The 27,730-nt window shown below is 45.5% G+C and overlaps 1 protein-coding gene across 1 annotated transcript in view; it reads right to left on the reverse strand.

Moving 5' to 3' along the window:
* The window catches only part of LOC144696780 (uncharacterized), a 255,023-nt gene that overhangs the window by 190,551 nt on the left and 36,742 nt on the right, over positions 1-27,730 (reverse strand). The window contains exons 6-12 of the mRNA XM_078568507.1: positions 27,017-27,136; positions 25,194-25,388; positions 23,439-23,537; positions 20,459-20,641; positions 10,228-10,326; positions 9,934-10,122; positions 8,602-8,700 (exon numbers count right to left, since the gene is read on the reverse strand). Coding sequence (XP_078424633.1) covers positions 8,602-8,700; positions 9,934-10,122; positions 10,228-10,326; positions 20,459-20,641; positions 23,439-23,537; positions 25,194-25,388; positions 27,017-27,136 — 984 coding nt within the window. The remainder of the gene's footprint in view (positions 1-8,601; positions 8,701-9,933; positions 10,123-10,227; positions 10,327-20,458; positions 20,642-23,438; positions 23,538-25,193; positions 25,389-27,016; positions 27,137-27,730) is intronic.

Here is a 27,730-nt window from a genome sequence, read left to right on the forward strand (position 1 = left end):
GAAAACATGACTAACAATGGTGAGCCAAAGGAAACTGTCAATACATAAGAGGGTAGAATTGGAGGAACACAGAGTTCTCAAAATGCTGGAAGAGGTTTCACACATTGGGAGGGTTGAGGCCATGGGCAGGTTTCAACCTTAAAAAGAATATTTTGAATTTGAGGCATTGGTGGATTGAGGATCCATTGCATACCAGCTAGCGGAGGGGTGGTGGGAGAACAGGACTCGGTGCAATGTATTTTTTTCAGATAATGAACACCGAGCAGGTTAATTCCTAGTACTATATAGCCATTAAAATGGGCTGAACACATTTCCAGATTTGTGGGATCCTGACAATCTCTGGCACAAAGTTATCAGCTCTGATTTTCTGCATTCCTTTATTCACCAAGAGATTTCCTTTTTTATTTGACAGTACACCCCCAAACAATAACACATTTCGGGGATTGGACACCCCTCAGAATGGTCAAAATTGAAAATAAATAATTTACAATTCCTCAGAGAATGAAGTCGCATGAGCCTCAATGCAGCAAGAGGCGAATAATATCCAGACTTGGGCTCATCAGTGGCAGGTAGCGTTTGTGTCACTTAGCTCACAAGAGAGAGTCTAACTACCACCCCATGACATACATTGGCATTACCACTAACAACCCTCAGTGTGAATATATTTCTCATTTCCCTGCTAGTTCTTTGGTCACTTATTTTAAATCTATGACTGTGACCCATTTTCCAGAGGAGACAATTTGTGTCTACTTCCTCAAGGAAAATCTCTCAATTTTTCTTACCTCCATTAGGTCTCTTCTTCACCTTCTCTGATTTAAGGAGCACAATCCCAGCTTCTCCAATTGGTCCACATAACTGAAATCCCTCATGCCGGTATCATCTTGGTTAAACCACCTCTGGACGCTCTCCAAGGCCTCGATATCGTTTCCAAAGTGTGATATTCAAAATCCTTCACAATTCTCCAATGGAGGCCGAATCAGAGATTTGTAAAGGCTTGCATGAGTTTCTTATTTTTGTATTCAATGAGCCCACTTATAAATTTAAATATTTATATATATATATTTCTATATATATATATTTTCTTAACCACCTTGTCAACTTTCCCTGGCATCGTGAAAGACTTGAAAATATACACCGCCAGTCATTCCACTCATGAAGCCTCCACAAAGTGGCTCCCTTTAAATTATGTTGGTTTTTCCATGTTGTTTGTACCAAAGTGCATCACTTTATCCTTTTCCACATTAAATTGTATCTGTCATTTGTCTGCCAAGTTCACCAGCCTGACAATACTCTCCTGAAGTCTGTTATTATCCTGCTCACTCAACACTTAGTCCCCAAAATTTGAATTATCTTCAATATGAAATTATACTCTTCAGACTGGAGTTCACACCATTCATAATAAAAGCAATGGTTCTAACACTGACCCCCGGGGGACTCCATAGCATACTTCTCTGCAGACAGAAATCCTTCCATTCACCACCTCTCTCTGCCTCTTCTTCCTTAACCAATTACACACCCAAGTTACAACCATCCCTTTCATACCAGGTGCTTTTATCTTCTAAATGTCTGTTAAATGGTTACTTCATCATACAGTTTTTTAAAGTCCATAAATACATCTGCTGCTGGACCATCATCAACTCTCTCTGTTACTACATTGAAGAACTCAAGCAGGTTAGCCAGGCGCAATATGCCATTAAGAAATCGCTGCTGGCTATCCCTTATTTATACCCACTACTTTATGAGAGACGAAAGATAGAAATAGGAATAAATTTTTCCCTGGGAAGATTCAGTGTCAGTTACCTGTACAATTCCTTCCATCTCCAGTATGTCCAGCCTTACACACACATTGGAAAGAGCCGGGGCTGTTGAAACAGGAGGCTGAGCTGTGACAGTCGTGGCTTCCACTTTCACATTCATTCACATCTGAAGTTTAGAAGAAAGGAAGAGTTCATTAGAGGCTCCCCAGCTTTGTGAATTTTAAACTGTCTACATAGACCCAGATTGAGGATTGATCTACAGGACTCTAATAAACGATGAGTTGATCCCCTCTGGTGATTCAATGGGTAAAGGCCCAATATGGTGTAACAATGAACCTCACAGCACAGGAAGATCCCAGTTTACATTCCTGCTGTGTATGGAGTTACTGAGCTCAGTTAGGGCATCAGTTGGTTATTAGAAACAGTTTCTGCTGTCCTGGGCCGGGGGGAGAAATCATCGATTGTTCCAACACCTGACTGGTGCCCAGTTACTCCTGCTGGAAAGTGCGTGTGTGTAAACACAAGAGTGAGGGCAGGATCAGACCCAGTTTTTCTGTCCCACTGTGGACACTCACTGTCTATGATGATATATGAAGAATCGCTCCTCGGTGAGGGTCTGTGTAACTGTACTACAGCAAGGGGAGAATCAGTGATATCAGGAGAATAGTCTAGTGAAAGGGAGGGGACATTAGAGCCACCTATTGCATGATCTCTTGGAGCAAGATTTTTCCAATTCATTCAGCAGGTTCCGACTGCACTGCAACAATTCAAATCTTTGCTCGAGACTCGGATAGAAAAATAATTCAGAGGCAATTTTTGAGAGAAAGTGCATTGATAACAAGGGAGATGTGAGGGACATGTCCACTCACTCCATTTTTTTCTGAGTCCCATTCTGCCCTCCCAGGTTGCATATTATTTAACAGAAAGGCTCTGATGTCCTCACTGAGTAACAATTCTTCATGTCTGAATGTTGGCTGTTTGAGCATGAGGAGATTCACCGTTCAGGCGATGGTTTTCATTATCAGCAAAGCAAACTCCAGAACTCACATCCTGATCCTGCCCCTCTCCCAGTCTGGTTTGGAAATTTACAAAATCTCCAGTTCTATTTGGAAGCAGTAACTTCAGTTCATTCCCCAGTGGGTTCAATGATTCCCATCACACACCTGTACAGACAGATCCATTCCAGGTGTAGCCAGTCACACAGGAGCATCTGAAGCTTCCGTCCTGCTGGGTACAGGAGGCATTGGGTCCACACGGATTGTTGTGACACACGCCAATAACTGCAGATATAAAGGAAATTATATGGTTTAGAGAAATCACAACATATCTGAATGGAATCCCATAGATGGGGGATTTGGGTGGAAAATTATATTTCATAAATATCAAGGTGGTGATGCAGGCAATGACAGAAAGAAAAGTCAAAACTGGAAATTTGCACTCAAGTCAACGTACCTTTGGCTGGTTCATCAAATTTTCCGTCCTGCCCGTGACGATTCTTGACATGGATGGGGCCAGAAAATCCTGGCCCCATTTCTCTCTGTGCTAATTTAGAATCTCAGAATGGTGGCCATTCAGCCCACTGAAACCATCCCAGCTCCCTGGGCGAGCCATTCAGCTAGTCTCACTTGCCCGACTTTTCCCCATACCCTTGCAATATTTTTTTCTGTCAGGTGTTTATCCAATTCCATTTGAAGGGCACGATTGAACCTGCCTCCACCACCTTCTCAGGCAGTGCACCCCAGATCATTATCACTCACTGAATAAAATCAATTCTCCTCATGTCATCTTTAGTTCCTTTGCCATTCACCTTACATCTGTGTTCCCTGGTTCTCAATCCATTTGCAAATGCGAACAATTTCTCTGGATCTACTCTGACTAAACCTATCAGAATTGTCAACATCTCTATTAAATCTGCTCTGACAGTTTTCTTTTTCTGAAGAGGACACCCCCAGCTTCTCCAATTGATCCTCGTAATGAAGTCCCTCATTCCTGGAACCATTCTCATGAAACGTTTTTGGCCCCTCTCGAAAGGATTCACATCCAATCTGACAGGACAATATCCAGAATTGCACACAATGGGCAGAATTTTCCACAAATGAGACTATGTGCGTTGTTGGCAATTTTCAGCTGTGCCCGCCCTGCCGACCGGAATGGCGGGAACTTGCGCCCGATTCTCCGCTTGGAGCCTCATTAATTATGCAAAGGAGTGTATAGGTCTGAATCACCCTGCGGGTCAGGAGTTGATTTGTGCGGCTGCCGTCAGCTGGCAGGTTCGCAGGTCTGGGCACTATTTTTAAAGGCCAGTCCAACACACAATCTCACTCTCTTCAGCCCACCAGAGATGCCTGGCAGCCAGAAGAGGAGAAAGGTTGTGGCAGAAGAAAAGACATGCATGGGTGGAGGAGATCCTTAGACATGTCCACATCTCAGTCACAGCAATGTTTGCATCATTAGATGGTGGCGAAGGCTTCAAGTCTTTTCTCGCATCGATCTGGTTCCTAAGTGGGCTCTCAGTTCCCAGAGTGAGCTCACTCACAGGGCCCCACAGACCAAAGCAAAGATCATGGCCTGGCGATTCATGAGGCAAGTATGAATGCGGGACTCGTTCTTGCTGCAAGTGGGTGGACATCCCCTGAGTTGAAAGAAAATGGCATTGAGGGCTAGGAGAGATGTGGCCATATTCCCTCACTTGACTTTACTCCTCCTGGAACCTGTCATTGATTAACGTATCACAGGCAGGTCTCCCACATCTTCCTTCTTCCATGGCGTGATCGCGCTCATACTGAGTCTCAGCAGCCTCCTGAGGTTCTTGGGCCTCCGGATCTTCATCCTTTGATGAGCTCTCATCCTCTACTAGGTCATCCTCTGGCAAGGGGTCACCTCTTTGCATAGCCAGGTTGTGAAGGGCACAACACACTGCAATGATGCGGGAAACCCTTTCAAGAGTGTATTGGAGTGAACCACCTGAGTGGTCCAAACATCTGAAATGCATCTTCAGAAGTCCTATCGTCTGCTCTATAAGGGAGCGTATGGAGCTGTGAGTAGCATTGTACCTCTCCTTGGACTGATTCTGAGGGTGATGCACCAGTGTCATCAGCCAGCGTTTCAGTGGGTACCCCATATCCCCAAGCAGCCATCCCTACAGACATAATGGCCCCTCGAAAATCTCAGGCAACTGGGAGTGACTCAGGATGTAGGAGTCTTGGCAACTCCCATGGTACCGAGCACAAGTATGCAGTATGTGTTTCCGGTGATCACACACCAGTTGTACATTGATGAATGATAGTCCTTGTGGTTACAAACATTACGGCCTGCTGCCATGGAGCCTGTATAGCCACATGGGTGCAGTCTATTGCACCCTGCAATCTTGGGAAGCCTGAGGTGGCAGCAAAGCCCATGAATCTTGCAACCTGGCTATCTTTGTCCAGAGCAAACCTGGCATAATGATGGGCCTTCCTGTAAAGGGCATCTGTGACCTCCTTTATGCATCGATGTGTTGCAGGTCGCTTGTTGATCCTTGGAAAGAAGCAAAGGCCAAGAAATTGAGTACTGCAGTCACCTTCAAAGCCACTGGCTGGTGATACCCTTCAACTCCACATGGCGTCAGGTCTTCATAAAGAATGTGACATATGTGATGTACTAGATCTTGGGACAAGTGCACGGCATTGCCTCTCACTCATTTGTAAATAGGAGACTCTTGGACAATAAACCCTTGGCCTGGTGATTCGCCTCCATTGTCTAGGTCTCTCCTCCTGACCCTCCTGTTCATGCTGTCGCTCCGCTTGACCATATCCCTACCGCTGAAGCTGTGTGCGGATTCATCTCTCCCTCCTTCGCATCCTCCATTGCATTAGGACCCTAACAAAGGCATCATTGAGCCCTGGATCCATATCTGCTTTTACCTTCTTTCTGAAAGGAAACATTGAAGACATTAATGATTCAAGGGGCAAGAAGGTGATGCTCAAAGGATGACATGTTTGGAGACTGTAAGGCTCCATAGTTTTCCTGCTCTACTTGCATGGTGGCTGATACTGTCTTGTACCTGAGACACTAGCACACACATCGAGGTGACCAAGATGGCATCGCAGATATGAAACATCTTGAGCCCTGCGTGAGATGCTAAAGTTTAAGTGAGATGAGTGACCCAACCCAGCTCTGTGCTTCAATCTCTGATGTGGCATAGTAATAACCAATCAGTTGCTCATGGTCAATGAGTGGTTGCCCTTTGGCCCATTAGGAGTGTCACATCTGGTGAACATGTGACAGGCCTTCATTGATGGAATGCCATCCATGACACAGCTGTGTCTCCCTCACTATTGCCTGCATTCCCAAATTCTACATTCCTATGTGTTACACTTGAGATGCAGCGACTGTGATGTGTAGCCACTGAGTTTTGAGTAGTCCTTTAACAGTGCTCATGAAGCCATTGGCTTTAAGTGGCTTTCATCGTAAGGAGGTCTTTCTCCTTTCTTTCTAAGCAGACTCCTGCTCACTCCATGACAACAAGAGGTTAGAGGGTGAACCCAGAAAGGCTCCCATCGTGTTCGTCCTTCCCTTTCACTGCCATTCCATCGCCTTCCCTCCCTGTTGCCCCCATCGTGTTCGTCAAACTGACCCCCGCCTCACAGCCCACCCCTGGTTGAATGCTAGTCTCTGAAAGTGGAGGCCTGCATGAGTGCCACAGCACAGTGGTGTTCCTCGGAACAATGAAAGCAAAGCGAATGAGTAGTCCAACCCTACAACTCCAACAGAGTGGCATTCATCGCAACAAGACCAGTACAGCTCTATGACAGGTATGTTCCACTCACCCCAAAGCTACCAGCAAACTGAGGTCTGTCTTGTGCATGCCACCCTTTTTCAAATGGGTTTGGCGCCAATGTAATTTCTCACTGGCATGACGGAAGATTAGAAGGTGTGCCGAGATTGTGGCGAGCAGCTGTTTTAATGAGCATTCATGACATGCTAATGAATGCAAAGGGAGTTTGCACCACTAGTCTGCAGGAGAATCGGCCTGCCATGAACACACCATCGAGAGAATTGTGACTTGTTTTTACAATGGCGGATTTTCAACTTTTTGCCTTCCACTGGATTCACCACTCCCGCCGACTACGAAACCTGCCATGGGTGGGATGGGAGAATTCCAGCCAATGTCTCAAATGCTGCTAATCTCATGTTTACAAAATGTCATAAGTTTCTTGCTACATAATTCTATGCTTCTATTTATAAAACTCAGAATCTGATAATCTTACTTAACCACGTTCTATACCTGCCCTGCCACCTTCAACAATTTGTGTATATATACTCAGAGGATCTCTCTGTAACCCTTTTAGACACTCCCTTTAGTTTCTAGTGCCTCTCCACATTCTTCCTAGAAAAATATATCACTTCACATCTCTCTGCATTGAATATCAACCACTATTTGTCCCCAAATTTCACCAGCCTATGTCCTCTTGAAGGCTATCACTATCCTCCTCAGCATTCAAAATATTACCACATTTCATGCCATCTACAAACTTTGACATTGTTACCTTTACACTCTAGTGCAGGTCATTCATTTATATTAAGAAATGCAAGTCCCTGTATTGAGCCCTGGGAAACCCCACTATATACCTGCTTGTAACCCAAGAAACAATTGTTCATCATGACACCCTGTTTCCTGTCACTCAGCCAATTTCATATCCATACTACCACTGTAGCTTTTATTCCATGAGCTTCAGCTCTGCTGGTGTAAGGCTGTGGCATTTTATCAAATGTTTTTTGGATATCCTTGTACATCACATCAACCATATTACCCTCATCAACCCTCTCAGATATCTCATAAAAAGCTCAAAAAAACCGAACAATCTGTTTGCTACTCAGGTTTACTGCTTCAGTGACTATTTCATTTTCCACCCAATAATGGATTGAGGCTCGGACACCTTTCAGAGTTTGAGCACCTTTCATCATGTTATAATAATTCCCTCTTCCATTGACCCACTGGTTCAGGCAGTGTGTAGATGAGTCCTCCAGACCAGGAAGCTGACAGGATTTGGCTGGAACAATCTCAGAGGTTGTAATTTCTTCACCATGGCCTGAATTTTACATCAGTTGGGCAGACGTGTGCCTGACCTAACGCATGTGAAATTGCACGAAATGACGTTGAGCGTGCATCCTGACAACATTGCGCATGTGATCAACATTGAAGTCGGCAGGCACGCAAAGGAATTGGAGCCACGCCCACAGACAATTAAAGGGCCAATTAAGGCCATTAAAAACCCTATTGTCTATGATTTTAGTTTGCCCGTGCAATTTTCGCACTCATTGCATGGGAAAAGTGGGTAGGCAGGCAGCCCGTTTTTAACAACACCTCATTCAAGGGCGGGATGAAATGTCCGGGGTGAGATGTAATAAAAAAATATCTGGGGACTGATGTTCTTTTGAGTTCTGCTGTCAGGAGCTTGAATGTGTTACATAGACACAGTTTGATGCACTTTTTTCTAGTCATTTAACCTGTACAGGTCTGCAGCTCCCAGAGGCAGCTCCGCAGAAACTGTCTGCCTTCAGGAAGCGCCCACCCGCACCCTCACTTTTGTCGGCACCCGCCCTCTTCCCGTGCCCCTCCGCAGAGCTGAGGCTTTCTCTGCGCACACTTCATGCTGGCTGGCCGTTAGTTTGCCAGCCAGTGTGAAAATGCATTTGGGGACCAATCGCGGGAGGAAGCGCATGCCAAGTATGAAATTCAGGCCCACTGATACCAAAGAATGGAAATGGGAAGATATTCCCCAGGTAATATTCAGCGTCAGTTAACTGTACAATTCCTTCCAGCTCCAAATGGTTATCAACATGGTATGTTAGGAATACTTACAGCTTTCAGTTTTAAAATACAGCGTTGAACCAGGGTCCTCTTCTTCAAAGGATGTCTTCACAAGAACAGTGACAATGTATGGAGTTGACTGATTCAGACCTGTTAAAGGGAAATAACCAGATATATTGGTGACTTGGGTTCATCTTAAAGTGGAGATTGATATAATGTCAATGGGAAAAGAACCAAAGGTGACATGAGGACAACATTTTAATGCAGCATCTGGACCGGATCTGAAATGTGCTGCCCTAGAATGTGATGGAGGCACTTTAAATTTTAGCTTTTAAAACGGAATGTGATTATTACATAAAGAGGGCCAGGGTAAACAGCCAGATTTGTGGGCCCTGATGAGTCACTGTTGAAGTGAGCTGGCACAGTCACAAAGGGCCAACTGGCCTCCTTCTGTGCCCATTCTATCATTCTGATGATCAGAAGACAGGGCAGCAGCTTGCAGGATATCAAACAGGCATTGATTGAAATGAGCCTGTGGTCTAAAATGATGATATCATCATTTTCACAGCTATAGGCAGAACCATCCATGCAGCACACAGCGGCTGCAGCTCTTCATGTAGATGGCACAGCTCATCTATTGCCCCTTTGGTGAAACATACTTTTCCCAAGCAAAGGTCCTCATTGGTATCTTAAGGTCTGCATGGCTATGATATCATTGGGGTTTGATTATGTTTATCTATTGTGCATCCTTCCCTGACAGTGTCTCATTTTCCATTCTTCTATTTTGCAATGAACCATTGCATTGTCCATTAAAATTTTAAACAGGGAGATTTCCATTGGGAATTCCAGAACTGGTCCCCCAAACTCGTAACAATCATAAAGCACTTCTATCAGTCTCAGTTGATGCTGGTAAAAGACATGTCTTTTAACTCATACACACAATGGGAGCACAAGTCACAGGTCATTGGCAATCTAACAAACTTCCTTTCTTTTGATCTTTATTTTAATGATCTCTCTGCTGCATCACATGCACACTTTGAGAAAGCCTCAATTAAAACCTCAGTGCTGCCAATATGGGACAGAAACCTGGTGGAAGTGGGTCCTGCTCCAGAATCCATCTCCAAGGTTGTTGGTTCCCTATATTTCAATCCCAAACTCAGCAGAAATTGCAATCAAATTTGAGATGATTGAGGCAAAAGATCGCAAGATCGAATTCAAACGTTCCATTGCAGATGTCTTTAGTTGTGAGGAATCTTCACACGTGCTTATGCCCACCCCAACCCAATCTCAACAGGATGCCCCACACCAGCCCACCCCCTCCCCCCAAGTCGAAGTGTCCCCTATTTTATTCCTCAGAGTTGGTCACACTGACCATGCCTTTACCTGTGAGGGTCACACTGGTATTTGGAGGGAAAACAATTATATTCTTCATAGGTCTGTCACTATCAGAGGGACCATAGTAAATGGAGTAGGACAAAACCAGGGCAGCATCTGAGGTCGGTGGATCCCAGCTAATCACAGCAGTAGATGAGGTTATACGGGAAGCCTGGATGTTGCTGAGGAATCTTGAAGCTGCCAATAAAACATAGCCTCAGTTAGATTGAGGAAAATATTTCAGTTCTCCAACTGTGAGAGAAAAATAATCTTACACTAGTTATAATGTTTGCAAATACATACATGGGAGAGTAGTGACATTAAGAGACTGGGAGCTGAGTGTCCAGTTAAAGGGAGAGTCACACTGAATGGATATGGTGTAAGTTGTGTCTGGTTCCAAACCTTAAAAGAAATACCCATAGTTAAATACAAGTACCAGAATGCTGTGGTAATAATCATGCAAGTTTTTAAGCAGGAACATATATTTGTCTATATTTACTTCTTAAACTCCCTTTCCTTATTCAGGACCTACAGCACAGGCATGTCAACTACAACCATGTTTAAGGGCAGTCCGACTGGTCATAAATCAATGCTGTTCTTGAGCAAGGTGTAGAGCAGCCTGGGAACAACCTACCCACCTTTATCAGAAAGTAACAGGCTGACATTTGCTGCTTTCCTCAGACTAACTTCTTGTTTTCAGGTATCACATGCACATGTAAAGACATGGTATTGAGCTGTCAGCCTTTAAGCAGTGTGAGGTGGGTGGTGGGGAGGTTACAGGTGAGGGGCTCCAATTTCAGCTTTTTTGAAGCTATCAGTTTGCTTTTACTACTCAATGAGGTTGACAGGTTTACACTAAATCCATGCTTCACGTGAGATCTCCCACACCTTCAGTCACAGTGGAAAACAAAGTCAATCCCTTGATTCCACACACTGTGGGGGTCAATTTCCCTGGAGTTTCTCCCCTTCACTGTCATGGCTCTGGCAACAAGACTGAACCCTAGGCAACTGGCAGAAACATTGCCTACACCATATTTATGAGATTTACATAGTTCCCCTACCAAATTTGTAACTGAGAACATATTTCTCTCTGAAAGTTGCCCCCAGAGGGTGTCACCTCCCTTACTGGGCTATGATTCACACTGCAATACCTTGTCCAGGAAGCCACTATCCATGGTTGAGGCAAAATTACAAAGATTCTAGATTAGGAGCAGGATCCATGGATGATTTCACTCCCTTAACCTGGGGCCAGTGTGGCCAATTGCAGACTCCCAAGAGCTGCCCTGATAGAAGTAAGCAACAATGACTTGAATTTCGATGGCAGCTTTCATGGCATCAGGATATTCCAAAGTGATATACCACCAATGATGTACTTCTCAAGTGGAGTCACTGTTGTAATGTAGGAAATGCAGCAGCCAATTTGTGCACAGCAAGCTCCCTATTACAGCAATGAGATATTGGCCAATCTGTTTTGGTGATGTTGGTTTAAGTATAAATATTGGCCAGGAATTGGAGATGATGATGCCTGGCTCTGCTTTGTAATAGTGCCGTGGGATCATTTACATCCATTGGAGAGGACAGACAAGCCTTGGTCTCTTCTTTGCTCTGACAGTGCAGCACTCCCTCAGTACTCTGCTAGAGGGTCAGCCTTGCTTTTGTGCTCAAGTCTCTGGACTTTGATAAACCTGCAAGTTTCTATCTCAGAGCTGAGACTGCGACCACTGAGCCGCACCTGGAACACTTGGTCCTGGCTGAGATCTAACTCGACACAGACTGAAGAATGAACCAGGAAACTTCCTGTGCTGAACAGGTCAAAACTCGTAACTTTACTGTTACATTTTTAGGGTGGCTGACCTTGTAAGCTGATGTGTGACCCTGTGCTTGGTGAGACATTACCGTATAGGGAGCAGGTAGGTTTCCATTGGAACCCACCTTGTATGCTGGCTAAAAAGTGGCTGATAAGCAGGCATCTTGTCTCACCTGAGGCTTGGTAGCTGACAAGAATTGAGAGAAGTTTGATCGAAACTTTAACTAACGTGTCGAATCTTCCATGGAGAAATTATAATTTCATGTCGACTTCAAATCAGCTGCAATTTCTTGAAATTTCTGATCAAAATGTAATGGGTGCTTGTGTACACTTTTAGTTAAAACTAATAATGAAATGCCCGGGGAAGCAGATCACATGTACCAGTGTGTGACCCTTCAATTAAAAGTTAATTAAGTTAAATAAAGGACCAGTGCTGGTCAATTTACTTTTATTAAAACTACCTTTGGGCTGATTCTCAGGCTGCAGTGCAGTGCACTGCTGATGTGCCCATTCCCAGGTGGAATCCATGCAACCATTTCCACTTATAGCATCACAACCCCATTGGTTGTAATTAAATCCAGAACAGACGTACAGTTCGCTGGGGGAATGGCAAAGATTTCACAAACCTCAGGCCTTCTGTGCTATTGATATTTTGCCAAATTAAACTGCAAACTACCTTCAGGGGGATTCTCAGGCTGCAGCTGAGTACAATGCTTGATGTGTCCACTCCCAGGTGGAAACCAGACAACCATTTCTGCTTATAACATCACGTGCCCGTTGTTTAAACTTCCATCCAGCACAGGCAAAAAAAAAGACAACGATTTCACAATTTTATCCCAGGTGCTACATTCAAGACAGAAACATTATGATGGCAGAATGTTTTAATCAGTTCTCTTTCTCATTGCTCTCAGGAGGCTAAAGGATATATTGGGAAAAACAGGATAAATTGATCATTGGGATTTACAATGGAAATCTAGGACGCTTCCTGTTGAAGGAAGGGTGTGGGGATGGGCACATCCTGGGAATAATGAAAAGGAGGATTTTTACCCAACTCCAACCATTGGAAATGTGACAATTGTTTTATCTTTGTAATTGTTTGGCCAAAAGCACCTCTTGATTCTTCATGCTAAAATTACCTATTCATTACATATATGGGGAGATGGTGGTATCGTGGTAATGTCAGTGGACTAGTAATCCAGCCCAGGCTAATGCTGTGCTGTCGTGGGTTCAAATCCCACCATGGCAGCTGGTGGAATTTTAATTCAATTGATGGAATTGAAAAGCTAGTCTCGGTAATGGTATGAAGCCATTTTCGTAAAAATCCATCTGGTTCACTATTGCCCCTTCAACCACATTGCTGTGGGTCTTACATGTGACTCCAGACCCACAGCAATGTGGTTGACTCCTAACTGCCCTCTGAAATGGCAAGTCAATTGGTTCAAGGGCAATTAGGGATGCGCAACAAATACTGGCCTTGGCAGTGATGTCCACATGCCATGAAAGAATAAATTATATTACAGAATAAAGGGTTGTCCATTAACTTGGTTGGGGGCTTAGTCAGGTTCATTCATACAGACCAGGAAGGTCCTGTGCTTGATCCCCAGGATATGTTGAGTAGATCAGTTTTCTATAATTGATATTTTTGCTGCTGGTCTAGAGAAGGGAATAATCTCAGCCAGGGCTCTTGGTCCCTACACAGGGTTCTGAACATGTATGGATGTGAATCTTGAAATGAATGAGAGGAAAGATTGACTGGGGTACAATGGTCACCACAGAGTGGGAGGCTGTAGGTTCCTCACTGGGCCTGAAGTTATCTGAGCCAGGCTCATGGTGAGAATTAGCTAGGCAGAGAGGACTTCCTATGGGGAAGCAGGATAGAAAGCTGGGGCAGAATTTTGCCCTCGTTGGGTGGGCTCGATGGGGGTGAGCGGGAGCAGTCGGGAAGCCAACCACCACCTGCGATTAGGCCACGACCGCGATTTCATGTTGGCAGGCCAATTAAGGCAATGTAACATCAAAGCAGCTGTGAGCCTACCACTGTCTCCACAGGAACCAAAGTGAAAAGTACCTCATTTTTAATTCGTAAGGTGAAAATGCTTTGTCTGGTGTCTGGTTAAATCTATGGATTGCTGTTGCCTTAATGGAGATTAGTTTGGGAATTTGTTGAAAATTATGACAGTAGTAGTTTGTAGCCTTGTGTTTGTATATTTTAACCTGTGTAAGTTAATAAAATGTTTCATTTAGTTTAATGTAAAACCTCGAGAGCTGGTGGTCTGATTTGTGAATTTAGAGTCGCATCTCAAACATAATACTTAAAATTAAAGGTTATGGCAGTTCTTTAAAGTTTCTCCCTGGAATTTTTAAATAATTCAGCTTTACCAACTGCATCGGTCATAACATGGCTGCAAACGAACATGTAGGCGCCAGGCGGGAGATGAGAGTCGGGTAGGCACTCAGCGCCCCCCTTTTTCCGATGAGTGTCTCGTCGCCCTCCTGGAGGAGGTAGCTGCTATAAGGGACACCCTTGTCCCCAGAGATGGGAAGAGGAGGCCACCACACCTCACAAAGAGGGTATGGGAGGAGGTGGCAGCCCAGGTGAGCACAACGAGTTGCGGCGCAGCTGGGTGCTGTGCCGGAAGAGGTTTAATGATCTGCTGCGCTCAGGAAGAGTGAGTACCATGTTGGCGTGGATCAGTGTGATGAAGTGTTTTGGGCTGGCCATTCCCCCTTGGAGCTCAGGGGTGTTAGAGTCTGAGTGCCAACTTGCAATGATGCTGGGGCTGGCCAAGGGGGTGAGCCCTGGCTACTTGGACTCAGTGCCTTGCGGCTCAAGGGCCAGAACCCGGATATGCCCTGCAAGGTACTCCTCTGGTGGGGTTGGCCAGGCTGCAATGGCGCTGCAGTGGACTAATCAATGCTCTTCTGTCCTTTCAGGAGAAGACATCACATAACAATACTGAGAGGTTGTGGACTGACTGAGGACTCCCAAACCTCCTCATCCTCTCAAGATATGAGCAGGATGACTTGGAGCTCGAGAGGCGCCATGCACCCCGGTCAAACGGCTGTGGAGAGGCTGGGGTGTCAGAAGAAGGTAAGAATGCAGTACACTGAGTGAGAGTTTCGGATGGTGCAAACAATATTATGCAGTCTAATCATTGATGGGACCCTCCAGACTGGATTCCTCATTGCTCATTGAAAGACGATGGCACCATGATGCACATCTCCATTGTCTTACCAGGGTGACTGGCATGCGCAGTGACAGTGTGATGACTTTAACTAATGACATGTTCTTCTTCTCCCTTAGATTTGCCACCAAGCAGCGAAGTGCAGCACCTCCAGACGCTACTCCTGACCCTAGAGGACCACCATCCTCCAGAAGCACCTGCGTCATACCCACTCTCTGAACCAGGCACCAGCGCAGATACCAGCACCTCGGTGGGCATTAGTTCGGCGGCTGTTATCTCGGTGCACATTGGTGAGGGCACTTCACACTTGCTTGAGGTTCAGGCAAAGGCAGAGAGTGCCCAGGGTGCCGGCGGTCAGAGGACTGCTTAAGACCAAAATGATGCTCAGTTGAAGGCTGACGATGAGCCTCTGGAGTCATCCATTAGGCATCAGGTGCTGGATGTCCAGCGGGATGTGCAGGAGGATCGGGCAGAGATCCATGAGGGTACGCGTGCCATGGTCCCGTTGCGGAGGAGTCCCCGCAGAGCATCAGCACTGCATTGATTCTCATGGCCGAGCGCACTGCCTCCTCCATGAAGAGAGTGGCGACTCTCATGGAGAGGCTGCTCCAGGAACAGAATCAGGGGTTCATGGGGTTGCGCTCGGACCTGAAAGCCCTCACACAGGCACTGACCTCAGTTGGTCAGAGTCTGTGTGTGAGATGGATGAGGCACCCAGTATCCCAGCTAGGTGTCCATCCATCTATGGTGAGCAGGATGGTCCACAGTGGCCTCACGTTGGTGCACAAGCTGCCTGTCATCTCTGCAGGCTCCTCTCAGGGCGCTCTGGATGATGGTAGCAGCTCCTCCACCCCTCTGCCAATGACCATGGCATCTGATGAAGCTGCGGCGACTCAGGAGATGCCAGCCATGGCACTAGCCGCTCCCTACCTGGCGGGGCCAGCACAGGATCCACTGGCCAGAGGACGACCGCCAAGGTCATCAAGGCCAACAGGACAGCATAGTCAGCAGCTGTCTGCAATGCCGGTGCCAGTGAAGTGGGGAATGGGGGGGGGGGTTGCGGGAGGGGAGCACCTAGACGTAGCACCCTTAAACGTAAGTTTAAAGTACCTTAATCACAAGTGGGACTGGTCACAGGTGATCTTTTGTTCTCCCATTTTTTAATGGTGTGGCCATCAACACCTGATATTGTTCTGTTCATAGTGTGTGAGTGACAACATTATATAACACTTCCTTTTGTGTTATTGGTCTGAGTATGCTTCATTTGTTCTGTAGGTGCAGGGTACACCAATATGTAATTCTGGACGTGGGTGGCTTGAAACTTTATTGCACAGGCACTGAGTGTATCTTGGGGACAAAGGAAAGGGTCATTTCTGAGACCCAGGATGGCGGCCGCAGCCCTGGCATGAGGTGGTAGTTCTTATTTGGCAGCCTAGCTGAAGGAGCGTTGGATCAAGGCATCCCCGGTGTCCCAGCCTCTCTGGAGGTTACCGAAGTCTGCCTCCACGCCCTCAGCATTGTCCTCACTGTGCTCCTCTTCTGACTCACTACTGGACTCATCAGCTGTGGCCTGTGGAGCTGCGTTAACATCCTCTTCTTCCAGTGGGTCCCGCCTTCCCAGTGCCAGATTGTGGAGAGCGCAACATGTAAACACTATCGTGACACCCGCTCTGTGGGGTATTGTAGTGCACCCCTTGAACAGTCCAGGTACCTGAAACGCATCTTGAGAAGACCGGTGGTCCTCTCTACCACAGCCCTTGTGGAGGCATGGCTCCTGTTGTACCGCTCCTCTGCCTCTGTTCTTGGGTGGCGGAGAGGCGTCATGAGTCACCTTTTCAAGGGATAGCCCTTGTCACCCAGCAGCCATCCATCCAGTTGGGCTGGAGCACTGAAGAGCCTCGGCACCTGGGAGTGTCTGAGGATATAGGTGTCATGGGATCTGCCAGGGTACCTTGCACAGACTTGCAGAGTTTGCATCCTGTGGTCACACACCATCTGCACGTTCTTGGAGTGGAAGCCCTTCCTGTTAACGAAGGCACCGGGCTGACCCGCTGGCACCTTGATGGCCACATGCATATGTTCGATGGCACCCTAGACATGGGGGAACCCAGAAATCGCTGCAAAGCCTATGGCTCGCTCAACCTGGCTGGCCTCATCCATACAGAAATTAAAGAAAGTCAATACTCGTCTGAACGGAGCTGCTGTCATCAGCTTGACACAACTGTGGACAGCTGATTGGGAGACTCCACACAGATCCCCCACTGACCCCTGGAAAGAGCCTGCGGCATAGAATTTGAGGGCCACTGTGGCCTTCAGAGCCACTGGCATGGGGTGTCCACCTACACAGTCGGAGCTGATATCAGGCCTGATCATCTGAAAAATGGAGCCACTGTCTCCTTTGTGAGGCAGAGCCTCCTTCGGCATTGCACCTCGAACATACTGAGGTAGCTTCATTTCTGCCTGTAAACCCGGGCAGCAGGATATTGGTGTATTCTGCGGCCCCTTCCACCTTGGACTCCCTGCTGGCCCTATGCCCCTTGTGCCTGTCCCTCTCCTCCCACAAGTTGCTCCCCTGTAAGCTGCATAGGTATACCTGGCCTCCTCCCCCTTCTGGCCCTCTCTTCCTCCTCAGAGGAGATGCCTCCGGCGGAGAACACAATCCCCGTCACCAGGGTAACGGAAGGCCGTCTGATACCTGGATAGGTCCACCAAGTCCGAATCCTCAGGGGGCCTTGGAGACAGCAATGATGCATGGAAAGAATGAAGCCCCGAACAGAGATGAAGCTGCCAAGTACCAATAAGCAAACAGCTGCAAACTATCTCCAAAACTCTTCACTGCTCATACTGGAAATGCTGCTGACCCTTTTTATCACTCCCGTGGATGAGGTTTTGCAAATTGTGGGCTGCCCGTTTTGCCCGTGCGATAAGCAAAAAATCGTATGGTTAACGTTAAATCACCATCAATAGGGTTGTCAAGGGCCTTAACTGACTTCTTAATTAACGGTGGGTGCGGCTCCGACTCCGGCACGCATCCAGCGACCAAAATATTACAAGTGCGCGATGACCTCAAGGCACTCACCAGACGTCATCACGGCCATTTTACTCTCGTTCGGTTCGGGGCGCGCGTCCAATTGACGAGCGGAAAATTCTGTCCCTGGTGACTAAATGTTACCAAACTGCTTGTGTTTGCCATCACTTATGACCCCACTAGCAGATAGGAGTGGGCAGCACCCTGCAAAATACAATTTGGCGCTCTACTTTGATTTATCTGAACAGTTACTGAACACTGCAGCATGAGTTGTACAACATTGGAAAGGCCTGTGACTCACCTACGGCCCATTTGAATTAGGGTTCTCTCATACTTGGGAGGCAAACCTAGAGATATGGCTTTGCCAGTGACTGTCATCCATTTGCGAAGGAATCAATTGAACCTTTGACAAATTATCCGGTTTTATTGAAAATGAAACAAACCCTGTAACCTAAGAATGTTATCTAAACTGCTGGGAACTCAGGATGTGCTTTTGGTATCCATTCTTGGAGTCTAAGTGACTTCAGATAAGGTCTGAAGTTTATTTGGTTATCAAGATGCAGCCTTCCTTTTGCATTAAAACTTTCCAAAATGGCCCCCAGACTCAAAGCTTAGCCTCAAGGTAACGTTATCTTATCTAGAGCAGTCTTACTTATGGGTTGACGGGTGAATTTTGCCTCTTAACCCTCAGCCCTACCTCAGTGGTAGCACTGTTGCTCCTCAGTCAGAATGTTGTGGGTTCAAGTTCCCACAGGGGAAAGCTCACCACTGGTTGGAGTCATATCTAGCACAAATGAAGGTAGTTGTGTTTGTTGGAGGTCAATCATCTCAATTCCAGGACATAATTTCAGGAGTTCCTCAGGGTAGTGTCCTAGGCTCAACCATCTTCAGCTGCTTCATCAATGACCTTCCTTCCATCATAAGGTCTGAGGTGGGGATGTTCGCTGATGATTGCACAATGTTCAACACCATTCACGACTCCTCAGATACTGAAGCGGTCCATGTACAAATGCAGCAAGACCTGGACAATATCTAGGTTTGGGCTGACAAGTAGCAAGTAACATTCGCACCACACAAGTTCCAGGCAATGACCATCTCCAACAAGAGAGAATCTAACCACCGCCTCTTGACATTCAATAGCATTATCACCACTGAGTCCCCCCACTATCAACATCCTGGGGCTTACCACTGACCATAAAATGAACTGAATTAGCCATATAAATACTGTGGCTACAAGGGCAGGTCAGAGGCTAGGAATCTGACAGTGAGTAACTCACCTCCTGACATCCCAAAGTCTATCCACAAGGCACAAGGCAGGAGTGTGATTCAATACTTTCCACTTGTCTGGATGAGTGCAGTTCCAACAACACTCAAGAAGCTTGACACCATCTAGGACAAAGCAGCCTGCCTGACTGGCACCCCTTCCACAAACATTCGCTCCCTCCACCACTGATGAACATTGGCAGTGGTATGTGCCATCTACAAGATGCAATGCAAAAACTCATCAAGGCTCTTTGGACAGCACCTTCCAAACCCACAACCACTGCCATCTAGAAGGACAAGGACAGCAGATGCATAAGAAGACCACCGCCTGGGAGCTCCCCACAAAGCCATTCACCATCCTGACTTGGAAATATATCGCCATTCCTTCACTGTCGCTGGTTCAAAATCCTGGAACTCCCTCTCTAACAGCACTCTGGGTGTACTTAAACAACAGGGACTGCAGCTGTTCAAGAAGGCAGCTCAGCACCACCTTATCAAGGGAAATTAGGGATTGGCCATAAATTCTGGCATAGCCAGTGACGCCCACATCCCATAAATAAATTTTAAAAGACTTCACAGACTTCAGTACAAAATTTCCTCTGAATCTGCAATGCAGCATTGAGAGAGAGATGCATTGACAGTGGAGCCATGGTTCAGCTGAAACCGTAAACCAAAGAACCATCTCTGCCCTCAGGTACATGTCGAAAATCCCACAACACTATTTTGACGAGGAGCAGGGCACCTCTCTCTGGCCAACATTCATCCCTCAACCAACATGACTAAAATAGGTGTAAATAGTGCGGATATTGGGAATGCGAAATAAAAACAGGAAATGCTGGAAAAACTCAGCAGGTCTGGCAGCATCTGTGGAGAGGGAAACAGAGTTAACGTTTTGAGTCCATATGCTTTCAAGACGTCAGACGGACATGAAATGTTAACTCCGTTTCTCTCTCCACAGCTGTTGCCAGACCTGCTGAGATTTCCGGCATTTTCTGTTTTTATATCACTAAAATAGATTATTGGATCATTATCACATTAGTCCTTGTGAGAGTTTGGTGTTTGCAAATTGGTTGCTGCATTTCCTAGATTACAACAGCGGCTACATTTCAAAATGAACTTCATTGACTGTAAAGCATCTTGCGATGTTCTAAAGTCATAAAAAGGACAAGTTTTTTCTTCATTTTTCTGTGAATTTTATAGAATGCCAAGGTCTGTCCACATAGATGAGAGCTGTTTGACTTCACTTCTTACCTGTGATCAGTGACTCTCTACTGGCTGAGGTGAGGCTGGCAGTGTGAACAGTGTTGGGTGTCCCAATGCTGTAGTAATGCAGACTGCAGTCCCTCAGACCACTCACATTCCCAAGAGGGACCCATGAGATCACAGCACTGGTGGTGGAGATGGATGTTAAACTCAGAGTTCCTGGAATCATTTCTAAAGACCAAAACAAAAAACTATTAGCTTGAAGGGTACCATGAGATCACTGCAGGGACGGCAATTTGTGATGATGGCTGCAAAGGAAATTGTTATTTTCTAGATCCCCCTTTATAAACCAGGAGCAAATGAAAGTTTGTCTGAAATTTCTTTTCATTCATTCCTTTCTAGAGGGCTCCACCTCACTGTTGATTGAAAATCTCTTTCCACTGCCTCACCCAGTGGCTATTCTTCTTGTGGAGTAAGTGAATGTCTTCAGCCCCTGGGTGATAATCTGGTGGGATTGGCTCATCCATCCTTATAGATTCGTCAAAACTCCCATTCTAATGAACATTGGTGGAATTAACATCGGACAGGATCCCTAATGACTCACAGTATCACCAGGCGGTGAAGTGGAGAATTTACCCCAGTGAGTGATGACAGCCTGTTCACACATTGGGAGGTATCATAGGCAAATTTGAACCCGTCCTCGCCCAACACTCAGGGGCTTTTGAATAGAGAATGAGAGGGAGTGGAGGAGGTGGGGGAAACTCAGGTTGGTATTTTTCCCCTTCCCTAACCCCGTGACATGTTTAGCACCTCCAGCTGAGATCAGCCCACTCAGAACATACGGTGGATAAAAGGTGGGACATCAGTGTCTTAACAGCTCACTCAGTAGACAAGCTGAGCTATCGGGGAAGCTTAATGTTACCTGAATTAGCAAATTTCCAGGACTGAAACTGCAGTCTATAATGTTAAGTAGAGGAATGTTTTTATTGTTATATAACATTGTGTCATCTATTTTAATAAAGATACAATCACTTACAACCCTGTTACTGTTAAACCAACTACTGCTGGTAAGGGTTACAGCAACCACAACATTGATAGTCTAACTGCAGCACAGCCACAAAACAAATCATCCTGATCAGTGTAACTGGGCTCAGATCTCGGCCTGGGTTGCTCTTCAGCTCAGTCACTGTTAACTGGAAGTGATTGGGTGAGTTTCAACACAGAGTTCATCACACCTCTCTCCTTCCTCAAGGTCACAGAGGAAAACTGGTTAAATGTTGCTGTGGTTCATTCATATCTCCAGCTGGCTGAACATAGATCAGCACTGGTGTCACTATAGGAGATGTCTGCACTGCACAGCACTGCTCTCTGCAAGCAGAAGGTAGACAGATGGTCAGAATGGAAGGTACTATACAGGGGAACAGGAGTAAGCCAAATCAGCCTCAATTCCACCATTCAATTGGATCATCACTGATCTGTATTCAATTCTATTTACCCACCTTTTGCTCCATGTTTCTGATAGTCTGATCTCATAAAAATATATCGATCTCAGCCTGAAAAATTCCTTTTGATACATAATCCACAAATTTATCCAATTCTTTGTGCAATGGAAGCGTTTTCTGAATTCACTCTTGAACAGCCTAAAGACCCCTTGTTCTTTCAATCTCTTATACTGAAGGGTACTCCCTTACCGATACCTAATCTCTTATACTGAAGGGATACCCTTCCTGATACCTAATTTCCTATACTGAACCAGGTTTAGGCAATCTAATTTCCAATGCATTGTAAACTTCCTAAGCCATGATGCTGAAAGCTGAATGCAGTACTCTGGGTCTAATCTAGTCACAGCTTAGTATAACTGAAATATAACTTCCTCCCTTTTGTATTCCGGTCCCCTTTGAGATTAAGGTCAGTATTCCATTAACTATTTTGGTTTCTTTTTGTAGCTGTCCACAATCTATTAGGATTTGTACACCAGGAAACCCAAATCTCTGTAGCCCTCCTCAGTTCCTAGTTTTGTACCATTGATGGTTGCCTAACTAATGTGCCGCACACAGTCAAACCGCCCTTGCAATGTGACTCATCATGGACTGTGCCCGCACAATCCACTTGATGTCCTGAAGAGTTTCTGTAAGGGTTTCTTTCCCTAGCTCACAAGGTAAATCACTAAAAACTCAACAATAACTACCCGCCCTTCCATTCTACATCATAAACATGTCTTCCAACCAGAAATGACATGGCTGCAACTCAGGTTGGCAACAGGAAGATCTTTGAAATACTGATGTTGCTGCTTTTCTCAGTCAGCAGTTTAATGTCAGATTGTTCCAGTTAAATAGAATGTTCCAGAGTCATGATCACATGTCTCACACCAGGAGCCTTCCTTGGAATGAGATTTCCATGGTTCTAAAAGCTCAGGAATCATCATGTTCTGCACAACATTCAATTTGTTCTTGTCCTTGATAACCCTTAATCAGTCCTGTTTCTAACCAAATTTCAACCAATATTCTTCTGAAGGTTGGAATTGGGACAGAAAATGCTGCATTATCAAGCAGTTGGTTCCAAATCACTCTAACCTTGTGTGGATATGATGGGAATTACTTTCCTTCATAGCACTTGCGGGAAGGTCTCTGATTTTATATTCATGTCCTCTCGGTCAGCACTCAACAGTCCAAGTCTCTCAGTATCTCCAAATGTTACATGGAGAAGCATCAAGTCCTCATCTTAAGGGAAAATTTCTTCAGTCCCCTATTTCCAAAGTCCGCTAATTCTGAAATAGCATTCGGAGGAGATCATGCTGTTATATTTCTGACTTGGCTCTTACAAAGCAACCCGTGGACATCTTTCCTCTTGGCCTGATTAACTAGTTTCTTGAGACGGCTGTTACTGAGCTACTTTGTATCTCAATGCACAATTCTGCTTTGCACCAAGTTGTCCACAAATACTGACTTGAATTGTGGAGAACTGTCTGAGGACGCACAATGATATATTGCGGAGCACGTAACAAAAGAAGAGAACTGAAAAAACTCACCAGAGTAGGTCCTGAAGGTAAAAGGTTGCGTGGTCACCAGCCCATCTGAGGAGGCGTTTACCTGGATCACAGTGGTACACACCGACAGGGAGCGCAGACCTGCAATTTAATTCACATTGGTCACCTAGACAACATAGAAAACATTTTTAACAATTTCCGTCAACACGCATCTGAGTATCTCTGGTATCTCAGTGATTAAATGTGTTGCAGTGTGGGATTGAACCACACACACTTGGAAGGTCCAATGTTCCATCTCTGGTCTCTGCTCCCAGGGCCAGTTTACACCCTGTGTAAACCTGAGCTCATCCTAAATTCTGCTGTCTGTATCCAAACACACATCGAATCCTATTCATTTATCACCCCTTTGCTCACTGATCTACATTGGCTCCCTATCCAGTAACACCTCTCTTTAAAAATTCACATCCTTGTTTTTAAATCCCTCCTTGGCCTCGCCCTTCCCTATCTCTATATTCTCTTCCAACCCACAACTCTGAGATATCTGTGCTTCTCTAATTCTGGCCTCATGAGCATCCTCAGTTTTACTTGCTTCAAACTGGCAGTGAACCTCCTGCTGCCTAAGCGTTAGAACTAGAATTCGTTCCCTTAATCTGTCCGTGTCTCCCTCCTCCTTTAAAACATTCTGGAAAACATACCGCTTTGACCAACCTTTTGGTCATTTCTCCTAATAACTCAGTGTCAAATTGTATCTGATGATGCTCCTCCGTAGCACCTTGGGACATTTTACTATGTTTATCTTATGATGGATATCCTGCAGCTTCAATGTGTGAGTGTTAAGCAAGTTAAAAAAATATGTCTGGTTTATAGCCTAGGTTGATGTCATCTTATGTGTGACATGAGGCTAAGTCTTGTTATGCATAAGCAATTGCAAATACTGCACATGAAGTCAGTGTCGGAGGGATGGAGGGAGATATTGGCTTTTTGTCACACTCACTTTTCTTGAATGCATTTGACACTATTCTCTTCAAATGTCAAAATCTCTTGATGACAGAGATTTCTCAATTTGGGTCTGTCCAAGGTTGTAGGCGCTCCATAAACGCAGGTTTCTGGCCAATCTGAGTGTGGGTCTCTGTTAAATTCATCACTGCTTCTTTGAGATGATCCAATATCTTGATGAGTAGGATCTGCCTCAGCTTACTGGGATGTTAAATGATTGAAGCCAGCTAAACAATCCAGTAGACAGGGGTCTCTCATGATAAGGAAACCAGATGTAGGTTCCTGTGGAGACCTGTTCAAGTCAATGTCACTGAATTAGATGTTCAATCTCCAAGATGTCCCTGCTTTAACCCTCTTGGTACCTGTTAAGCTCAAGTCCCAATCTTTACCTCCAACTTTGCAATTCCCTTCAACTCAGTCTCCATCCCTACTTAAACCTAACTGACCCCTGTCCCCTCGCTGCATGAATGCTGCAATCTAGGACATGAATCAGACTTGGCAATGGTGGTCCCCAATTGTGAAACTCTTGCAAATCCTGTAACATTCATTGTCTATCACGACCAAATACCAGGAGCAGCAGTAGTGACTCCGACTCCAGTAAAAGTCAATGTCTGCAGAACAGAATAAAGTGCAAAAAAGGGCAACAACCTGGCAACACTGGGAAAATTCAAACCACATCACCGACAGTGATTATAACAAGTTTCACAGGCCAGATTACTGACTCTTCTTTGTGGAAAGAAGATCACAATGAGCTCAGCAGTGTCCAAGGACACGGAAATCAGTGAGGTCTGAAATACTTACCAGTTAAAACTAAACTGGTGGTGTTTCCAGGCTGGTAATTTTGCAGCTGGAGGATCCCGTTGGTGTGGTTTGTGCAGTTGGTATTAATTTGGTAGTTGAGAATCTCGGTTCCTGGTATTGGCACAGTGATCCATTTCAATGTGACATTGGGTCCTGTGACATTGGCTGTTACAGTTTGTACCATGTTCCTGAGATCTGAGGAAGAAGTGGACCAGAAAGAATCAATAATACAGGTAGATGGCTGGCTTATGTTCAGACAGTACTTCAATGCTAGAGTGTGCGTGGCTTGAACAGACATTGACCATGATTGATTAATGTATAATTGCAGAACCTGATAATTTAGAGTATTGTAAGAGAATAGCATGCTTTTGGAATGAACAAGGTCTCCTTGATAAAGTGCTGAGACAAATAATCTTGAAATCAGGAAGTAACTAATCATACAGGCTTTAGCAATCTGAAGATCTGTTATGTATGAAATATAATGCATATGTCTTTAGTACTGAACATCCAGAGTATAAAAGGAAAGTGAGATTGCAGAGCTAAGATAGGTAGCAGCAGAGGGAGGAATCCAATGCCACATTTGTGATTTGTGGACCTAGTGTACTGAAGTCTGTTCCGTATTCTCATGCATCTTGTGTTTACTGGAAGATTGTTGACAGAATTAGAGGGAATGACTAACATTAAGCATTCAATGACTTCAGTGGGCTTGAACCCTCAACCTCCTGACACAGACTGAGTGGGTTATCAAATGAAGAAAACTGTCACACAAGGATCCAGGCTTTGTACAAACTCCAGGATTTTTAAAATTCATTTATGGGATGTGGACGTTGCTGGTTAGGCCAGCATTTATTGCCCATCTCTAATTGCCCTTGAGAAGGTGGTGGTGAGATGCCATCTTGAACTATTGCAGTCCATGTGGCGTAGGTACACCCACAGTGCTGTTAGGGAGGGAGTTTCAGGATTTTGACCCAGCGACAGTGAAGGAACGGCGATATATTTCCAAGTCAGGATGGTGAGTGGCTTGAAGGGGAACTTACAGGTGGTGGCATTCCCATGAATCTGCTGCCATTGTCCTTCTAGTTGGTAGTGGTCGTGGATTTGTAAGGTACTGCCTAAGGAGCGCTGGTGAATTTCTGCACTGTATCTTGCAGATGGTACACACTGCTGCCACTGTTCGTCAGTGGTGAAGGGAGTGAATGTTTGTGAACGGGGTGTCAATCAAGCGGGCTGCTTTGTTCTGGATGGTGTTGAGCATCTGGAGTGTTGTTAGAGCTGCACTCATCCAGGCAAGTAGAGATTATTCCATCACACTCTGACTTGTGCCTTGTAGATGGTGGACAGGCTTGGGGGAGTCAGGTGGTCAGTTACTCGTCACAGGATTCCTAGCCTCTGACCTGTTCTTGTAGCTACAGTATTTATATGGTTAGTCCAGTTCAGTTTCTGGTCAATGGTAACCCCCAGGTTGTTGATAATGGGGGATTTAGCAATGGTAATGCCATTGAATATCAAGGGACAATGGTTAGATTCTGTCTAGTTGGCGATGGTCATTGCCTGGCAGTTGTGTGGCGCAAATGTTACTTGCCACTTGTCTGCCCAAGCCTGGATATTGTCCAAGTCTTGCTGCCTTTGGACATGTACTGCTTCAGCATCCGAGGAGTCATGAATAGTGCTGAATATTGTGAAATCATCAGCGAGCATTGCCACTTCTGACCTTACGATGAAAGGAAGGTCGAGCTGCAGGTCCATCAGAACCCAAACAGAAACTGTTTCAGTACAAAAATTGGCTTCTGTGGAGATAAATACATGTGCTGGGGCAGCCTTACCGTAACACCTGCCATCTGATCTCCTCCAGCCTGGCATACAGGTACATGCCAGGTACCCGGAGCTGTCTGTGCTACATACTGCATTTACATCACAACTCAGGTTCTGGCAGAGGCCTGGCACTGCAAAATGAAGGACACACAGGAATATTAGTGTGTTAACACAGTAAAGAGGTGGATGTGGAAATGGTTCTGCGCTGACTCAGGGTGAAAGTTTCCCTTCCCCCTCCCATTACAAACACAGATTCATTAAAACAAGACTCGACATGTCATCAAAACTGATGATGGGAACAATTCTGACAATTGGCCGATGGTATAAAACAGACACCATTGTTTCAGTCACATATTGAAATCAATTAGGGAATGAAGTATAATGAAAATGGGGAAACATGTTCAATGTGCAAATGAATGTACATCGCTCAAGGTCCGTGTCCCCCCCCCCAATGCTTTCACTAGCATATGCAGCTGAACGAAGATTTTAGTTGATGAGGGCTGAGCTGGAATTAAAATCACAGTCAACCTAGATGGTTAATTCTCAGGAGTGACCTCCATGTGCCCCTTTACCCCTGCCTGGAGGTGTCAGCTGTGGCTCAGTTCATAGCACCCTCGCCTTTGATTCAGAGGGTTGTGGGTTCATGTCCCACTCCCGGAAACCAAGAACTGTGATTGTACTCGAAAGAGTTGCAATCTGTGACTGTTGATAACTCGAAAGACTTT

The sequence above is a fragment of the Cetorhinus maximus genome, chromosome 22 (genome assembly GCF_964194155.1).
Source record: "Cetorhinus maximus chromosome 22, sCetMax3.hap1.1, whole genome shotgun sequence".
Lineage (NCBI taxonomy): Eukaryota > Metazoa > Chordata > Chondrichthyes > Lamniformes > Cetorhinidae > Cetorhinus > Cetorhinus maximus.